Below are 16,882 nucleotides of genomic sequence, written 5' to 3' on the forward strand. Positions count from 1 at the left end.
ATTGGTATTCTTGTTTTTATTTTAAAGTAGATTAGATTGTTGCACTAGTAGGTGCTGGCAGATGAGGACAGGATTTCACAGGGAATCAGCTTATCACTGGAGGCCAGGGAGAAACCTGTAAATTTTATTTAAATATAAGCTGGAGCTTATATATATATATATATATATATATATTTAGTAGAAAGTGATAGAGACCTGAGAGAGCTTTTATAGAAGAAGAAATTTGTGGGTTTTTGTTTTCTTTGTTTGTTTAAATCTGTTATTAAGTCACTGAATGGACTTTAGATGTAGTTTTTTGATTGTGCATTGCATCTGTAGGTTTCCCTGTGGAAGACTACACGTAAATTTCCCTGTGGGGATGACTCTTAGATTATTCTGTCTAAACATTTCAAATATATACATTTGCAGTATTATTGCTTGCTGGAAAACTAAATGTGTTACTAGATTAAGTTCCCCAATATTTTTTTTCCTCTCTAAGCAAGTCAGTGATCCATAGAAGGATAAATGCAAGGAAAGTGTTAAATTGATAAGTTGGACAGATGATAAGAAGCATAGTCAAAGACATCTTTAAAGCTCCCTCAATCTTTTTATCTAGGCAGTTCCTAGGGTCTCATGGCCCTCTAGTGGAAGGGATGCTCAGCTGGACCCCATGAAAACTTCAGGATTTACTTGGGAGATCAACTCCCAAAGGGGATTGCTTTTCCACAGGTAACCTTTACAGTCTGGGTATGCAAAGTTGTATTAAGACAGCAGCATCTCTGGAATCTTCCAGATATTAGCAATTCAGGGTGTTATTAAATTTATGATGAAGCAGGCACCATAGTTTGATTTCAGGCATTTGTGTTGAGGATAGAGTTGACTTAATCTGTTTCTTAAACAACTGGCTAAATAAGTTTAAAGGCAAGTTAAGTCAAAAGGTTATTCTTTTTTAACTGATTTTGCTAATTAAACTCATGCAGAAGAAGTCTTGAGATCCTGTCAAGTAGCAAAAGCTTTCACCTCATAATCAGTAGTCTGTGCTATTTACTCTCCTTTTAGACATTTGGAGCAAGATTTCAAAGGCAAAAATGACAGTTAAGTACTCAATTCCCATTGTCTTTCTGTGGGATATAGGTAGCTAACTGTATTTTTTAATCTTTGAAATCTGTCTCTCTAAAATAATTATTGCCCTTTCTGGGTAATTTCAGTTTCTGGTACCTGTCTCACTTTTTTTTTAGGAGGGGGCCGAGCGATGGAGGATTCAACCATTTTTCAAGCCTCCATGAATGGTTTGTTTAGGAGGGGAGTTAACTCCAGTAGAAGAGAGGAGGAGTCAAATGCAAAACTGAAGCTGGAGGTACCTGCAATTGGTTGTCTCTTGCCTCCTCTATAACTTTAGACCCAGTCAATATTAGCTTTCATTTAGCTCTCTTCCTAAATGTTTAAAACACAACAAAATCAAATCAGTTTGTAGGCACCTTTAGTCCCTGTATCCCTCTTTGTCTCTCTTTTACTTTGTCTGTCAATCCCCTCTGAAAGTAGGGAAAGAGAGCATGGACCATTGCTGGTGTAGCACTCAAAGTACATGAAGCACAAGCTAAGCATAGAAGATCAGAATTTTTTAATAATCTGGACATGAGCAATCAGTTTATTCTTTCCAGTTTTCTTCCTAGGACTTCAGTAACTGTGATGAATGCAACAACATTAAGTTTGTAGAAAAAATTACTTCTAGAAATGTTTTGTTGTATGAATAACTTCACTCTGCCAGAAAGGCAGAGAATTAATGAATTCAGGCTTTAGACTGGAAGAGTTTCCATGATCCAGTGGGTCACAAGTTCTTATTCCTGCTTGATTTCTGCTGCCTGTCAATAGCTGAAGGGGAAGCACAGTCTTTTATTTACAGACTAGTAGACTGTGTGTAGGACAGTGAAACATAGGTGTATTATGCCAAAGGAAAAAAGTATTGCTATATCAGGACACACATTTAGTCAGGATCACATACGAAATACCCTACTTGTCCTCGTGATTATAGTTATGAGAGAATGAAAAAGAGCAAAAGGAGTGAATGATGTTTGGTGTCAAGTAAATTGCAGAGCAAGAAGTATGACAGAATGTTGCTTAAACTGATATAAATATATTTTTTTTACCTACCAGTCTTCTGTTTCAGAAGTGCTCTGAATACATTTTATTTTTAAATTGGTTGTTTCCCACTTTTATGCTCCTGGCAGGGAGAATCACCACTTGATCTAGCAAAACAGAGGAAAAATGTTTGGATGATCAATCATCTACAGGAAGCAAGACAGGCAAAGGGGTATGACAGTCCATCCTTTCTGAGAAAACTAAAGGCTGATAAGGTAAGTAGTATAACACTTGTGTAAATCAATATTACAGTTGCTGTTGCTTTGAGGGAGTGTGTTTGTTTAAGGTTGAGCATCTCAATACTGGGGCTTCCTCACAATTCAGTTTTAGGAAAGGATTTTTTTTTTTAATGACAAAAGTATTTGCCAAAATAAAAAAAAAAAAACAACCAACATTATTTATGGCAGAAGGAAAGAAAGCCCTAAACCTCTGCACAGCTACCTTTAGTTTTTTGTGCTAAGTAAATGTTAGAAAAATGCCAAGTGCTCTAGTATTGTTTGGGATAGCCAAGACTTTCACAAAGCTGACTCTCAAGTGTCTAAGGAAAGAAGCATTTTAGATACCCTGAACTCTGATCTCCTCTTGAATTACATAGTGGTTTGTGTTGAAGGAGAGAAGCAGTCAGTCTTGGCATTATAATATGTACAATATGTAATTCTGTATTATATGTTGCACATACATATATATGTATACATATACATACATATATTACATATTACAATATGTAATTCTCTAATGTAGAGAGTCTTTTTCTTCTCAGATTATTTAATACTTTAGATAAGGGGAGACAAGAAATGAGGGTATAAAAGGTAACATACTATTATAGAATGAAGAACTGTCTGCCTGCCTATAGTTTGGTAACTTGTGTAGAGTTAATATTTTCTTACCAGGCTGAGTGTTTTGCTGGATATTAAGTATTCCTGTCACAATTTGTTACAACTTCTTTAAAGACATATTGCCTCTTGATGAGTAAAGTACTGGCCTGTGCTTTTCCTTGTGGTAATACAATAATATAGTGATTATTGACAAGTGATAGTTGCATTGCATAGTGTGTACGTGAGTAATGTAACTGTGCTTTGAATACCTGGAAAGAGGTAAGTGCCTTCATCAGGAATTAAATTCACATAGTATAAGACCAAAAAGGTCCTATCTTTTTTCATAGACAATTCAGTATTAGTTACTAGTCTAGCTATAATCTTCCCTGAGATTACCCTGTATTTTTATAGACGTCAACAAATTCTTTTTAAAAAGCTACTGTTGTGTCTATTATGTATTAAGAGCAGAGTGTACAGGCAACAGTTCTGCTAAAAACAATACATGAAATTACTGATTTGTTATAACATTTTAGGAAGACTTTTTTCCTTGCACATTCACTGGAGGTATATAGATACAGGAAATGATAAAAAATAATTAAGATTCCTCCTATGTGTCAAGTTTCCTGAAAATCCCTTTAATTTTTTGTGACTGTCCTATTCGTTATAGAAAATTGTTACACAATCTGTTCCTGAAAATTGAGTTACTTACTGATATTTGTTTCTGTATAGGAATTCCGTCAGAAGGTGATGCTGGGAACTCCTTTCCTAGTTATTTGGCTGGTTGGGTTTATAGCAGACCTAGACATTGATTCTTGGCTCATTAAAGGGCTGATGTATGGTGGCGTTTGGGCTATGGTGCAGTTTCTTTCAAAGTAAGTCTTTTACCAGGACACTGTCTGTTTAGTGTGCACACAAGAAGTGTTTTGCTGACACCTTCATTGGATAAATTAAATTTCTATTCTGTGCAAGTTTGTTGTTTTTTTTTAACATAACATTTGAATTTTTTTGTTAGAATGCTTTTCATTACTATTTTTGGAAACATCTTGTGTGACTTCAGGTCTTTAGATGTTCTGTTGACTTTTAAATAGCCATGGAATTGAGCTAATAGGAACAACAGCAGAACAGATATTTGGTCATCAATCCAGAGGAGGGTGCTAAATATCTGTCTTTAAAGAGTTATCAACACAAATTTTGCAAAGCAGTCAAGGTTAAAGTCACAAAAAAAGGAATAGAAAAAAGATATCTTCAAGTGAGCTATTAAAACCTAATTTTAAGAGTTGAAATACTTAAAGACATGTAAAAATAAAAATTAAGATTTTGTAACTTCTGTTGTTGCAGAAAGGGGTGACTGAAGTAAAAGTCTGCTTTCTAATAATTTTTAAAATTTTTTTCCTGATCTTGAAGAATTTTGTGTTTGTGATTACTCTAAATATCTGTAAATGCACCTGTACACATATGGACACACAAACATGTGCAGGCATGCACCACTTGATTTTCAGGATCTGTAGACTACTTCATTTATACTTTGTTTTTCATTGGCATATGTGGCATGTATAGAGCTTACTGTATCTTCATCTTTATGAGCCTTCTGCTTTATTGACATTGGAGCTCATCTTACTAGAACCACTTGTTTCTCCTCCCTTTCTGTTTAAAGAGGAAAAGAAAATATATCTGTTTTCTCAGGTTTTATATTCCTGACCTTCCTGACATGTATTCAGTATTAGAAGTCTAACTTACCCTTTGCTTAATGTTTAGTATAAATATTTTCCAAGTGTTTTTCACAAAGCTAAGGTTTGAATGAAACTTTTGCTATTATTCTAGTACTATTTGCTTTCCCTGTTGAATTTTAGCTGATCTGCTTAGGTTATATTTACTTCCCTACTCCTTTTACACACACAAAAATGCACTGACATTTCTGAAAGAAAGATTACTGCTGAGTTCCTGCTGTGTCCAAATGTATAGTCCTTTATTACTCACTGTTTTAGCTCATCTTCCTTAGAGGATTTTCTCAACTGCAGGGGAGGGAAGGAGTATAATGGAAACCTACTCAATACATACATTTGTGATAGCCCTCAGGGCACCACTAGGACAAAATGCATCACTGTAAAGATGTTTAGGCAGATGATGGAAGTTTTATTTCAAGAAGTTCAGTAGTTTTGATATGCTTAGCAATTTTTTTCATCAATATTGAGTAACCCTAGTCATTCACCTAGTTTGTCTCAACTATATTCAACTTCAGAGTAGTCTTTAAAATACAAGAGTATAAAAATATAATTATAATTCTGATGGGTTTTTAATTTTATAATTGTTCTGTTGAGGTTGTTTTTCCTATTTTCTATTGTCAACTGTAAAGGATGCAAAAGATTCAAAACTTTTAAATTTTTCAAGTATATATAGGCTGATAGCACCAAGGTCTCAAGCTTTTTTTTTCTTATTGAAGTCATTTTAACATGTCATTTTTTTGTATATGGGTTTCTAAATTATCTTTAGCACTGAAGTCTCAAGTAAGTGTAGGTTGCAACCACTCTCCGTGGAATGTCACAGGTTTCTAACTTCTTTCACCAGTGCAATTTTAGCATGAATATTTACTCATTCTACCTTTCTGGTCCAGTTCTTGACACTCACTTCAAAAATAAATGTATAAATTTTATTTAAATAGCTCTATGTTGTAATCCTTCATCTGAACAGTTTGAAAATGCAAATTTCTTATGCCTTTTGAAGGTGAAATTGAAGAAATTTTATGGCATATTTTGCAACATCCCATATAATACATATTTTAGTGGCAAATGTTTTTCAAAAGCAGTAGTACAGGATTTACATTTTGTCAAAACTTATCATGTGATATTTCCTCCACTTCACAGGTCATTCTTTGATCATTCCATGCACAGTGCACTGCCTCTTGGAATATACTTGGCAACAAAATTCTGGATGTATGTGACGTGGTTCTTCTGGTTTTGGAATGATATCCTTTTCTGCATACAGTAATAAGTAAACTATTTTCATGTTAGTAGGGTGAGATGATACCTAGGTATACACTATATATAAAAGAGTAAGTGAACTAAGTAAAATATTGAAATGGCTATCTCTATTAAACATTGCTTTCATATTGATGGTAATTATTTTATTGTTTTTAAAATGTGCATACTATTGCTTTGCTTCAGTAAGCAAAATATTTTCCTCAAAATTAGTTTTTAGTGGTCAGCAAAATTTCCTGTGGTTTACCGGTTTCTTAAGCAACTTCTTAAGCAATATGCAGGTGACAAGGTGTAATTGACTGCATTTTTAGATGCTGCTTTTACACAGTAGTTAATTTTGTGGTATTTATAATTTCTGGTGCATTTAGCTTCTAAGTTAGTACTTCCTAAAGATTTTGTAAATTCCATTTCCTACAAACTTTACTTACATTTGTTAATGGTATTTTAAGTCTGAAGTTGTACTGACAAGGTAAGATGGCTGAGATTCAGCGTATGCCCATTCCTATGTTTTTGTCTATCAGCTGAGACTGAACTTTTCATACTCATAGGTGTAGAAGTAGATTCAGAGTTCACTGAAGAATGTAATTTACCCACCTTAAAAAAATAGATTCAAATTTTTAAACAACTTCCTTGTTGTAATTACGATAACCAAGAAAACAAAAGAAATCAAATTGAATGTTTTATTAACTGTTTAATATAATTTTTATTGTTATAAAGAATTGAAGTGAACTTAACATTTATGATGGATGTTGGCTTGACTTTTCGAGATACCAGTTTTTATTTTCATCCTCAAATGGAATACCATGAAATAGGACTGTACCAGTGCAACCCTTTTATCATCTTGTTAATATGTTCCCCAACCTTACCTGAATCAGCCTCACATTTTTGGGCTGAGAACAGAGAGAAGACTGCTTCCATGCTGTCTTTGTTTTCATGCTGACAGTGTTAGCAAAGGTTCTGCTGCTGTGTCCAGACATATGACTGGCTGGACATGACTGCTATTCCATTTTCATTTTCAGTGGAAATGAAAATCTAGTAGGTGTTTCTATCAGTATTAGCATGAATATGTCTTGAAGTATTTAGAAATGCTGATCCTTCTGCCAATCTCTCAAATTTTCTGGTTTTACTCAATTTTAGTAGGAACAACAGAATGAGGGAAGCAAGGAAAAAATAAATATGAAAAGCATTTTAAAGAGGAGCAGTTAAAAGTATAGGTGTACTTTTCCAATAGTTATGTAATGGAGTAGAACTGCCTGAATATATCATGCCTCTAGTCTCAAGTTGCTTTTCTGTTCTTGTTAAGAAAACTTGACTTTTGCTAGACAGTAAAATACAAGTTTCTGGGGCATTTACAATAATTACACCATCTCACTTCTGAATCTCAGCCTTCTATACCTTGTAGGTTTTCTTTAGAAACTAATGTTTGCTAATGCTGCTACATGTTTTGGGTTTCAAATGTTGAGTTACTGTGAAATACTTTCTTATGGTAACAAAACATGAGCTTGGACCAAATCTAAGAATGTGGGCAACTTTCAAAGTCCTTGACCATACTTAAATGGCTTCACAGCCAACACAACTTGATGATGGCCTCTGTCTTGATGTAGAAATCAGTCCCTTAAGGCTGGCCAATTCAGAGAGTTTTATCCTGAAGCTTGCACTTCCTTCATATTTGTACCAACTTGCTTCACTTTTTGTTAGCCATTCTGATAAATGTAACTTGAAGTTCAGGGTTCTTTTGACACAGAATAATGTTCATTGTCCACTAGAACTCGTAACCAGTGATAATTAATTACTCTGTCAAAGCCTGACTTCATAATGTCAATAAAATACTGTACTGCTTCTGTAATTTAAGGTAGGTGCCTCAAAACCTTTGCAACAGTCTTTTTTGTACACAAGAACAGTAGTCTGCAAACTTTGTTACTAATTGCTTTCATTAGAGCTGACACAGTTCTCTGACAAGCAGTTTTAGAGACTTAGTGCTTGAGGCTATCCTCCTTTAATTGGTGATTTTTAATTGGAAGTCTGTAATAAGATAAATTCATTATTATTCTGGAAAGTTGCCCTGTAGCTTTACTGGAAAAAAGAACTTGCATTCCTACTCTCTTTTTATAGCATGAGGCACAGCACCGTGGTTGGAGAAAGGATTCTTTTATTTTTACAGCTTTATATGATTATTTACAGGCAGCCAGAGTACTGTTCTCTAATGTTCAAATTATAAAACCTGTTCCAATAGTTTCCACAAGTTCTGACCATCTTTTGCTTAGGAAAAAAAGTTAACCTTAAACAGCTACCATGAGTTACCTTACTGGAACTTTATGTTGTAAATTATATGAAGTTCTTAATTGCTGCAAGTGTTACTTTAATATTCAGGTGTTTGCTAAGATTTTTTTCCCTGTAGACAGTGGTGTGGGGGAGATCATCTGATCTCCTGGGTTTAATCCTAGCGAGACAGAAAAGTGGAGTTGAAGCAATATATCATAAAGAAAAAACAAAACCAAAGATTAGCAGTGTGTTTTCTTAACTTTCGGAGTTGTTACATGAAAAATAAGGCTATAAATTCTAAGGTTTAATGATGTGTCTTCTGAAAGGCCAATCTTGAAAGTAAATTCAGTTGCAATTAATCTGGCATACTGAATTTTTCTAAATAATTTTTATTCTATTGGATTTTTCTCAGTAGGTTCCAAGTCTCATATATTTGTTAAAACAGAATTCCCCTCTTGCTGGGAATGAGGAAGCTATGTTCTGTGTATTTATGGATATATGAATCTATGGTCTTGTGTTTCCCCACTGCTGTTTCATTGCTTGCCTTTAACTGTATTTTACCCATAACAAAAGATATAGTTATGTTTTGGTCTGTTAATGTATTCTAATCTTCTACTGTTAGCAGAGTAGAGGAAAAATACCCTCTTAAAACCTGCAACACTAAATCATTATTTTAATGTAGTGGTTTTTTTAAAGGTGGCACAGATTAACGCTGGGCTGGCAATTAACTGAATGAGAGATGCTCTCTGTTAATCCTCTTCCCCTCCTGATAAAGAAAGGAGAGAGAATGAGGGAGAGAGACTTATGGGTTGGAAACTAAACTATACAACTTTAATGGAACAGTAATTATAAAAAAGGAAAAATTATTAAATATATACCAATATACAGAAAAACGATACCATGTTCCTCCACCCTTTCACCTAATAATATTTACAGGCAGGAACACACAGATTCAGGCAAGACCACAGATAAATGAATGATGGAATCTTCCCAGGATGCCGAAGCAAACAGGAACAGGGGAAGAAGGGCAAAGGTGAAGGGAGAAGAGGAAGGGTGAAGGAAGGGGTTTGACCCTCTGATCCCTCAAACTTATACCAAGTGGTACATGGATGGAATGCTCTATTGGGTCAATTTTGGTCATTTATCGTTTGCTCCTCTCTAAAGGAGGGTTGCAGATGTGGCCTCTTTACTCCTTTTCTGTTTCCAGAGCACAAGATGTTCCTCAGAGCCATGCAGTAGCCTTGGTTCTGCATAACATTCTCTAGCCATAGCTCTAAACATGAAGTGTTATCAGTCCTAGAAGCAGACACTGTCTGAGAAACTTGCTGTTAATTTCAGCAAGTGCAGCTCCTTACAAGAGACTTAGCTGAAACCAAAAGTACAAGACAGAAAATTAGCTCTCTCCTGGCTGCAAAGCCACATATCACATACCCTAAATACCACAGGTACGGCATGATCGGTGATCCTGACCCAAACCAGGGCAAAAGAAAAAAAATTAAATACACATTTAATATTATGATATTAGAATTTCCGATTTCTTTTTCATTAGCATTTATAGGTAGAATGTTCTGTTGTGTCCTGTAAAGGTTCAGAGCATGAGTACTGAGTTCATATCTCAGCTATCCACCCAGTATTTTCTGTGCCAGCTGAACAAATAGTGTCTGTTATGTCAGAAGGTTCTTGTACTGTTCTGTTTTTCTAAGATGTCAGGGTTTGCTGTAAATATTTGCAGTATCTTTTTTTCCATTTGCTGCAACTGAGAATGCAGTTTTCAATTAAGCTTTTTCGGTATGGCATACTACTTGCAGTGCTGAAATTGAGATAATATCATCCAATTTATAATTTTTAAAGTAATTTATAATTGCCTAATACTGTGCTGATGATCCAATTTGAAGTATACTTTACTAATGGATTTTAGGTGAAAGAAAATGCTGCACATTTTTTCAGCTAGGGATAATTTTAAAAACAGTGTAAGAGAATCCTTGATTTTCATGCTTCCACAAAGCTGTTAAAATAGAGTAGTGTTTTTAAACCTAACAAGCCAGTTGGTACAGGCTAGCAGTAAAAAGAGAAAAAGCCCCTATTTGTATTAACCAAAATTAGCTTCAGGAAAACTGCAAAGCACCTTGTATGCAGAAAGAAAGAAGCCACCAGCTATGTTTCTAGGGGAACCTAAAACCCCAAAAAACTGGAACCCAGAAGTTCTGTTCTGTGTCGAAATAATATTTCTATATTTAAAAATATACACATAAAAGTTTCTGATGTGGAAGTGGAATAATTTGGCATTAATAATGGCAGTGTATTAATTTTTTTGCAAGCCAGAAGATGGAGGTAGAGAGCTTTTGTGAAGCTTCATTTAGTTAAAAATGGATTTTGTCTAATAGATAGGACTTATTTTTTCCTTTCTGTTGTGTATGAAGGCATACTGAGTGATTTAAGGTGGTGAGGTGGATTTCACCATTTATCTACATCAGATGCCTGCAGTACCCTGGAGAAGATAATTCTAACTTTCCTTTCTCCTCCAAAGAGTGGTTTTCATCCCTTCTGCCCAGCTTCTCTTAAAACTTATGAGAAGCAGGGTTTTTAGTATACTAACGAAAAATAGTGCTAACTTTGTCTTTCTCAGTTTATATTTTTAGTCAGTAAAAAAAAATTCCAAAACTTGAAGGGTATAAAAACCCTTCTAATGGATAGAAAATAAATTTTCTTTTCCTTTATCTTCTTAAACAGTCTGGAAATGATGTATAGTAATTGGGAATGGGTCATCTAATTTTTTTAGTTGTAGCTTTATTGTTTGCAAGAGATGTCCAGTTAAAAGTATTTTTAAAGAAAAAACAGTTTAATTTCTGTGGCACAAAAAAAATACGGTTAGTAGTCTAAAGAAAATGTAATATCTGTCGCTATACAAATAAGTTGAACTAGCCCATTCTTGGCAGCAAGTAATGTCAGAAGAAAAAAGGGTGATATTAGCTTGTATAAATATTGAAGTCAGAGGGTTTAATCTGTAATTTATCAAATAGGACTTTTAATGTTTAGGTTAGAGCATAGCTGATGCTTTTTCCCCCCTTTATAAATTTGCTAGAAACAGCTTGTTAGAGAAAAGATTAATTAGCTTTTAGTGAGCTATTGTTAACATTCTACTATACAAGGTATATGATAAAAATTTAAGCTTAACTTACCAATACTTTTCATTAGACATTCATAGCCAATTCCTCCTCCCCCAACAGAAGGAAAGCAAGTTATTTGATACTCTTCGGATGAGCAATGAGACTTCCTTAGCATTTCAGAAGTCAAAAAGAGTCCTTTCTTGTATGTGTTCATATTTCATTGTTCTTTCACATCACAAGAGCAGTGTAGAAGGATTTGAGATACTTGTTCTATAGAATTACATGGTTTTTTATTAAATATTTGCTTTTATCTATACCATGTAGATGTGTTTATCAGCATTTTATCTAATTTTTTTCCTAATACTGATTAATGCCTGCAAGAAACATTTTTTCCAAGAACAGAGTCAAACATAATAGAATATACCTGTAGATAGAAAATAGAATATATTTAAGCATATATTCTAACTTCAAAATCAATTTTTTAAAATTAATTTCAGAAATTTTTTTATTGCCAAAGAGTTATATACTAATTCAACTCAGACTGTCATGCATTTTAAGTTCTTATAAGCAGTGTTTTGTAATGCAAGCACATACTATATTAAACTTTCATTACAGCAGGAGTTATAGTAGCTACTGAAGTTAAGGGAAATACTGATTGAAGTTACTCAGAATATTGTGTAATTTGTGTGTGCAGTGATTTGGGCCTGAGTAATAATTTTCCTTTATGCCTGGATAATGCTGTAGAGAGTTCTGCCATGACAACTTTGTCAAATACAAGCTGCTTCTTTAAGTTCTGACTGAAGGTGTCTTCAGTTAGTTTTGTCAAGTCTTCTATAGGATTTTCAAAGTAAACAATTTTCTGACATTTGTGGAACAGACATGTCTGATGTATTTGGTTTTTCAGCATCATTGCTAAAAAATGTTTTAATTATGTGAAGAAATGTCAAGTGTTGTAAAAGCAAGCATGTTACATGACAACTCATTCAACACCAGAAGTATATTTTAAAACTAATGTTTATTTTCTGTCTTTATTAAACACTTCCAGAGAATGCTTAATCCTATGGTTTTTTAAGTATTAGATATATTAGTGTGTTAAAAATAACTTTCATTGTTTTAAAACACGGGTATTAGCTTATAACAGGACCAGGTTTCAGACAGCACCTTTCCTGAAGGTAAGTGGTGTTGAGACATGATTGCCATGCAACAGTGGTCTCTGCAGCACAGTTCCTTCTATGGGTAGAAAGAGTGCTTTTTGTCATCTAATGGGAATTTTTAGCCATTGAAGACATAGGCAGTCAAATGACTGTCTTATAAACAGAGCTCTGAAACATTTTTTTATGAAAACAGGATACTTGTAAGAAGATAAATTTCATGGAATTTAATTTACTTAAAAAGGAAAATACTTAAAAAACTTAACTATCGTTACTCATTCTTTAGAAGGGGGATTTAGAAATGCCTCATGGAAACCAGTATTTGTAAAAGTAAGTTTTCAGTTTTGAGCAATACTGAATACCAGGCTGGTTCTTACAGCAGCACTGAGTTTTTTAATTTCAGAGGACTCAAGGGCACTTGTTACAATTAAATTTATTTCACTTTTATTTTGGAATCAACGTGGGTATTTTCAAAAGGAAATCTAGTTTTAAACTTCCTTGACTTAAAACACATCTCAGTTTTGTCTTTATACATCTTCCATTTCTTGCTAATAGTGTTGCACTTTTCTACAATTTTGGAAAATCCTGGAAATCTGATCCAGGAATCATCAAAGCCACAGAAGAACAAAAGAAAAAGGTAAAGCCATGAGATACGGCAGATTGTTATTCAGCAGTCTGCTGCCAGTTGGTCAGAGTATTTTGCTGTTCAGTAAACGAAATTTCAGCAAGTTGTTGTATAACAAACAAAATGTTGACAAGTCTTGTGTTCCAGGTTTATTTTTTTACATTCAGAACGTGTGTTGAAATCTGACCAGTCCTAAGGTGCATTTAGGAGTAACAATAAAATAAAATTGCAAATTAAAATGTTAAGGTAAGAAGTTTAAAAAGCGGGTGGGTGAAAATGAAAATGTAAAGTTTCAGACTTATGCCTTACTGAAAGAAATAACCCATTATGAGAAAATTTTTGTTTCTTAATTTGATTAAATTAAAACTTTCCAGACTTTTAAACACCTCTAATTTTGCTTACCATTGAGTCTAAAAGTATTGGACTGACAAATATTTTGACGCTAAACAAAAGCAGCCAGAGGCCTCCTTGCCTTCTGGGGTTTTTGTTTTGGTGCACATATTAGAGAAAGTAAGGATGATTTGAGTATGTTTTTCTATGAATTTATAACACTACTATTAGCACTTCTTTTAATTAAAATGTGTTGTTGTTAGCAGCCAAACTAAGCATTGAATATGAGGAAGTTATACAAGCAGCAGATAATTTTGTTTGCTTCATTTTGGTTAAGTTTCCTAAAAGCTCACATCTTGTCAAAAGTGAGTATTGATCATCTACTTTATGGTCATTTGTTAAAAGACCTGTGTGAATTGACAGCAGACCACTTGAAATTATAGGCTTATGTAGGGATAAAAAAATAATAGCGTTTAAAAATATGTTTGTGATAGCTTATGGTAGGTTATTACTGAGTTAAGTTAGTTGATGTGTAGACTTACTGTCCAAATTCCATTTCTGTTAGTGCCAAAGTAAATTCCAGACTAAATTCTCTTCCTTCTGCTGGACAGAATTAAATAGAAGAGGCAGCAACTGCAGGCTGGATTCAGTAAATTGCCCAAATATGCAATTCATTCAATCTACTTGCTTAAGTATTTAAGTGTTGTTACAAAAGTCTTGATGAACTACATAGGAATTGTGAAATGCAGCTTCTTCAGACAGATGCATAGGGCCATGGATGTTTTGGATTTCTTACATTAAAACTAACCAAATTGGGAAGTTGATCTGTTAATCAGGGACATAAACAACTTCAACGCCTGTGTCTTACCTTTGTGCAGTGTACTCCTTTCTAATGTTTTTGTAATTTATTTCCAAATGTTTTATGTTCATTTAACATGTAGTTTGGGAACAAGTAAACAAAAAATTATTTCAGTTCCAGATGAGCAAGTTAAGCAAGTTTGGAAATGTGTAGTAAGCAACAATTTCAGATGTTTATTCTTCTGATATGTCCTTTCTTCTGTGTTACAAAATAGCCCAAGTCACTCTTAAAATAAGTATATAAACAATAAATTCCAAGTTTTCACAATCAAATACTCTTAAAATGCAGTAAATAGACCCATGTTTTACAAAGGACAAGGAGTGGCTTTAACTCAATTACTCATGGTTCTCTCTATGCTACAAATTCTAAGGGGAAAAAAATCTTGCTTGTGGACAATACTGAACTTCAGTGTTGAGCATCACAACACATATATTCCTTTGTTTATCTTTTCATTAGTCTATAGTGTGGTGTATACTCCCACTGAAATAGAGCAACTGTTGTGAAATTGTCCAAAATACATTGTATTCAAGTGTCCAAAGTATTAAAAGCCACATCTTCAGCATTTAAATCACGTTAGATAGGCCTTGTTCTTTTTTTTTTTTTTCTGCTTTCTGTTAATCTGTTTTATTTATAAAAGTTACTCTTCTGAGAGAGACCCCTTAACTTTAAGTCCTGTAGTAGGAAATGTTAAAGCAATGAGGGATGGCTTGTGAAGGCCAGTTGGATGGAGAGAGGATCTGTGATGGAGAGAAGATCCAGTGATGGAGACAAGAATACTGGACCAATAGGAGTTGGAAATATAGCAAGCAAGGAGAAAAAGTAGTCCAGCTTTCAGAGATCAGCTAAGAAGTGTTAGAAAAACTGTAAAGATTGTCCCTCTTTTACCTGAGATCATCAGAGAAAGCATTAAGACACTGATTTACCCCCAGACTGTTTACTGTAGCTCTTACTGGTTGGTGTCAGGATGTTTCCTCCAAATTTTTCCTGACCAGTTATTAAGTGTAGTATTTTGAAGAGAAACTTCTGAGGCTTCTGTCAAGATACCCATCTTAGTGGTCATAGTCTACTTAACAAAGTTCTGTTTATATTGCTTTGATGGGAAAATAACATAAGAACTATTCTGTAGCTTCTGCACTTAGAAACTACATTGATATGCAAGATCTGCATGGTTTGAAAGGCAGCAGTAGATTTATGCTGAGTGAATCCCTCCTGGTTCAAGAAAGGCTATTCTGACACAGGATGTCTTCAGGATATTTTCCATATGTTGCAAATGTCATTTAAGTCTCTTGCACCGGTTTTGGTTGCTGAATTTTAAAACTTGTTGGAAACCATTTAAGGGAATAATACGTTCCCTCTGTTCCAACAATGAAGTGGATACTGAAGGAGTCTATAAAAAAAAAAAGTTACTCTTCAGTGTGAAGGTATAAGCATACTTTAATTTCTGTTACTTACTCCTGTGTATCATTTAACCTGTAAGTGTAGTGTAATTTGTAAGAGGAGGCTTGGTTTGCATTATTTATTTAATTCATTGAAACTTCAGCATCTGAGCAAAGAAGTGAGTATAGATTTAAAGGTTTTGATGGGGTATCTCTGGAAAGAAAGTCTGGTTTTTAGACTGGCTGATCCTGGTAGCTAGTTTTATTTGTGTTCCTGTTTAGAAATTCAGTGTCATTATTTTTTACTGTTTTCACAAGTTAGTCACACGAGTGCTAATCATTGTGTGGATGAATTAGTAGAAGCTTCCTTTTTTTCTAATTAAACCTAGGTAGACCAGGAATAAGGATTAGTAAGAATTAATTGAGAAGTGCATATTGGCTTAACAGAATAGGCTTAAAATCTATTGCAGCTGAATTTAAGTTTTCCCTGTGTCTAGAAATAGCCTGGAATGAAGAGTTCATAACACTGAGTCTGAGAAGCAGTGGTATTACAATGAGTGTCAAAATTTGTTTTTATGCTAATTCTGATTTCCTTGTTTTTTCTTTTTTCTGCAGACAATAGTAGAACTTGCAGAAACAGGAAGCCTGGACCTCAGTATATTCTGCAGTACCTGCTTGGTAGTGTATTTTTTAAGCAATTGCAGCACTATTTTTAATTTTATTCATGCTAGGCCAAGGCTAGATGTTCTTATATGAGTACATTTTTGGCCTTAATGCAATTTCAAGAGTAGGATTTATTTGAATTCTGAAGTTAAGCAGTATTTTCAATAAATACTATGTTTGTACACAACAGTCCTATAAGAGGAAAAAAAAATTAATCTGTGACCATAACTTGGTAGTGTCAAAATCTAAGTATCCAGTGAATCTTCCAAGATGGTTGGTTGTACACCTATCAAGTTATGTAAATCATAGACAACATTCTGCCACCTCTAACTCACAGTAGAATTATTATTATTTTTTAATCAAATGTATTTCTCAATCAGCAGTAATTGGGGGTGAGGGGAGTGGAATTTTCATAAAGCTCAAACAAGTGTGAGCAAATACTTTCTTGGAGTAGTTAGTATTTGTTTCACCCCCAAACATTCAGAAGAAATACCTGCTTAAGGGGGGAAAAAAACCTAAAACCAAAAAGTAACCATATTAAATGCAATGACCTGGCAGATGAGGGAGAAGGAGAGGAAGAGGGAGAGAGAGAGGGAGATGA

At 34.2% G+C, this 16,882-nt stretch overlaps 1 protein-coding gene across 1 annotated transcript in view; it reads left to right on the forward strand.

The window, feature by feature from the left end:
* The window catches only part of ZDHHC17 (zinc finger DHHC-type containing 17), a 78,136-nt gene that overhangs the window by 47,128 nt on the left and 14,126 nt on the right, over window positions 1-16,882 (forward strand). The window contains exons 8-12 of the mRNA XM_030467088.1: window positions 2,208-2,333; window positions 3,663-3,805; window positions 5,795-5,895; window positions 12,941-13,065; window positions 16,234-16,296. Of these exons, the coding sequence (XP_030322948.1) occupies window positions 2,208-2,333; window positions 3,663-3,805; window positions 5,795-5,895; window positions 12,941-13,065; window positions 16,234-16,296 (558 nt within the window). The remainder of the gene's footprint in view (window positions 1-2,207; window positions 2,334-3,662; window positions 3,806-5,794; window positions 5,896-12,940; window positions 13,066-16,233; window positions 16,297-16,882) is intronic.

This window comes from Calypte anna, chromosome 1, assembly GCF_003957555.1.
Source record: "Calypte anna isolate BGI_N300 chromosome 1, bCalAnn1_v1.p, whole genome shotgun sequence".
In the NCBI taxonomy this organism is placed as follows: Eukaryota; Metazoa; Chordata; class Aves; order Apodiformes; family Trochilidae; genus Calypte; species Calypte anna.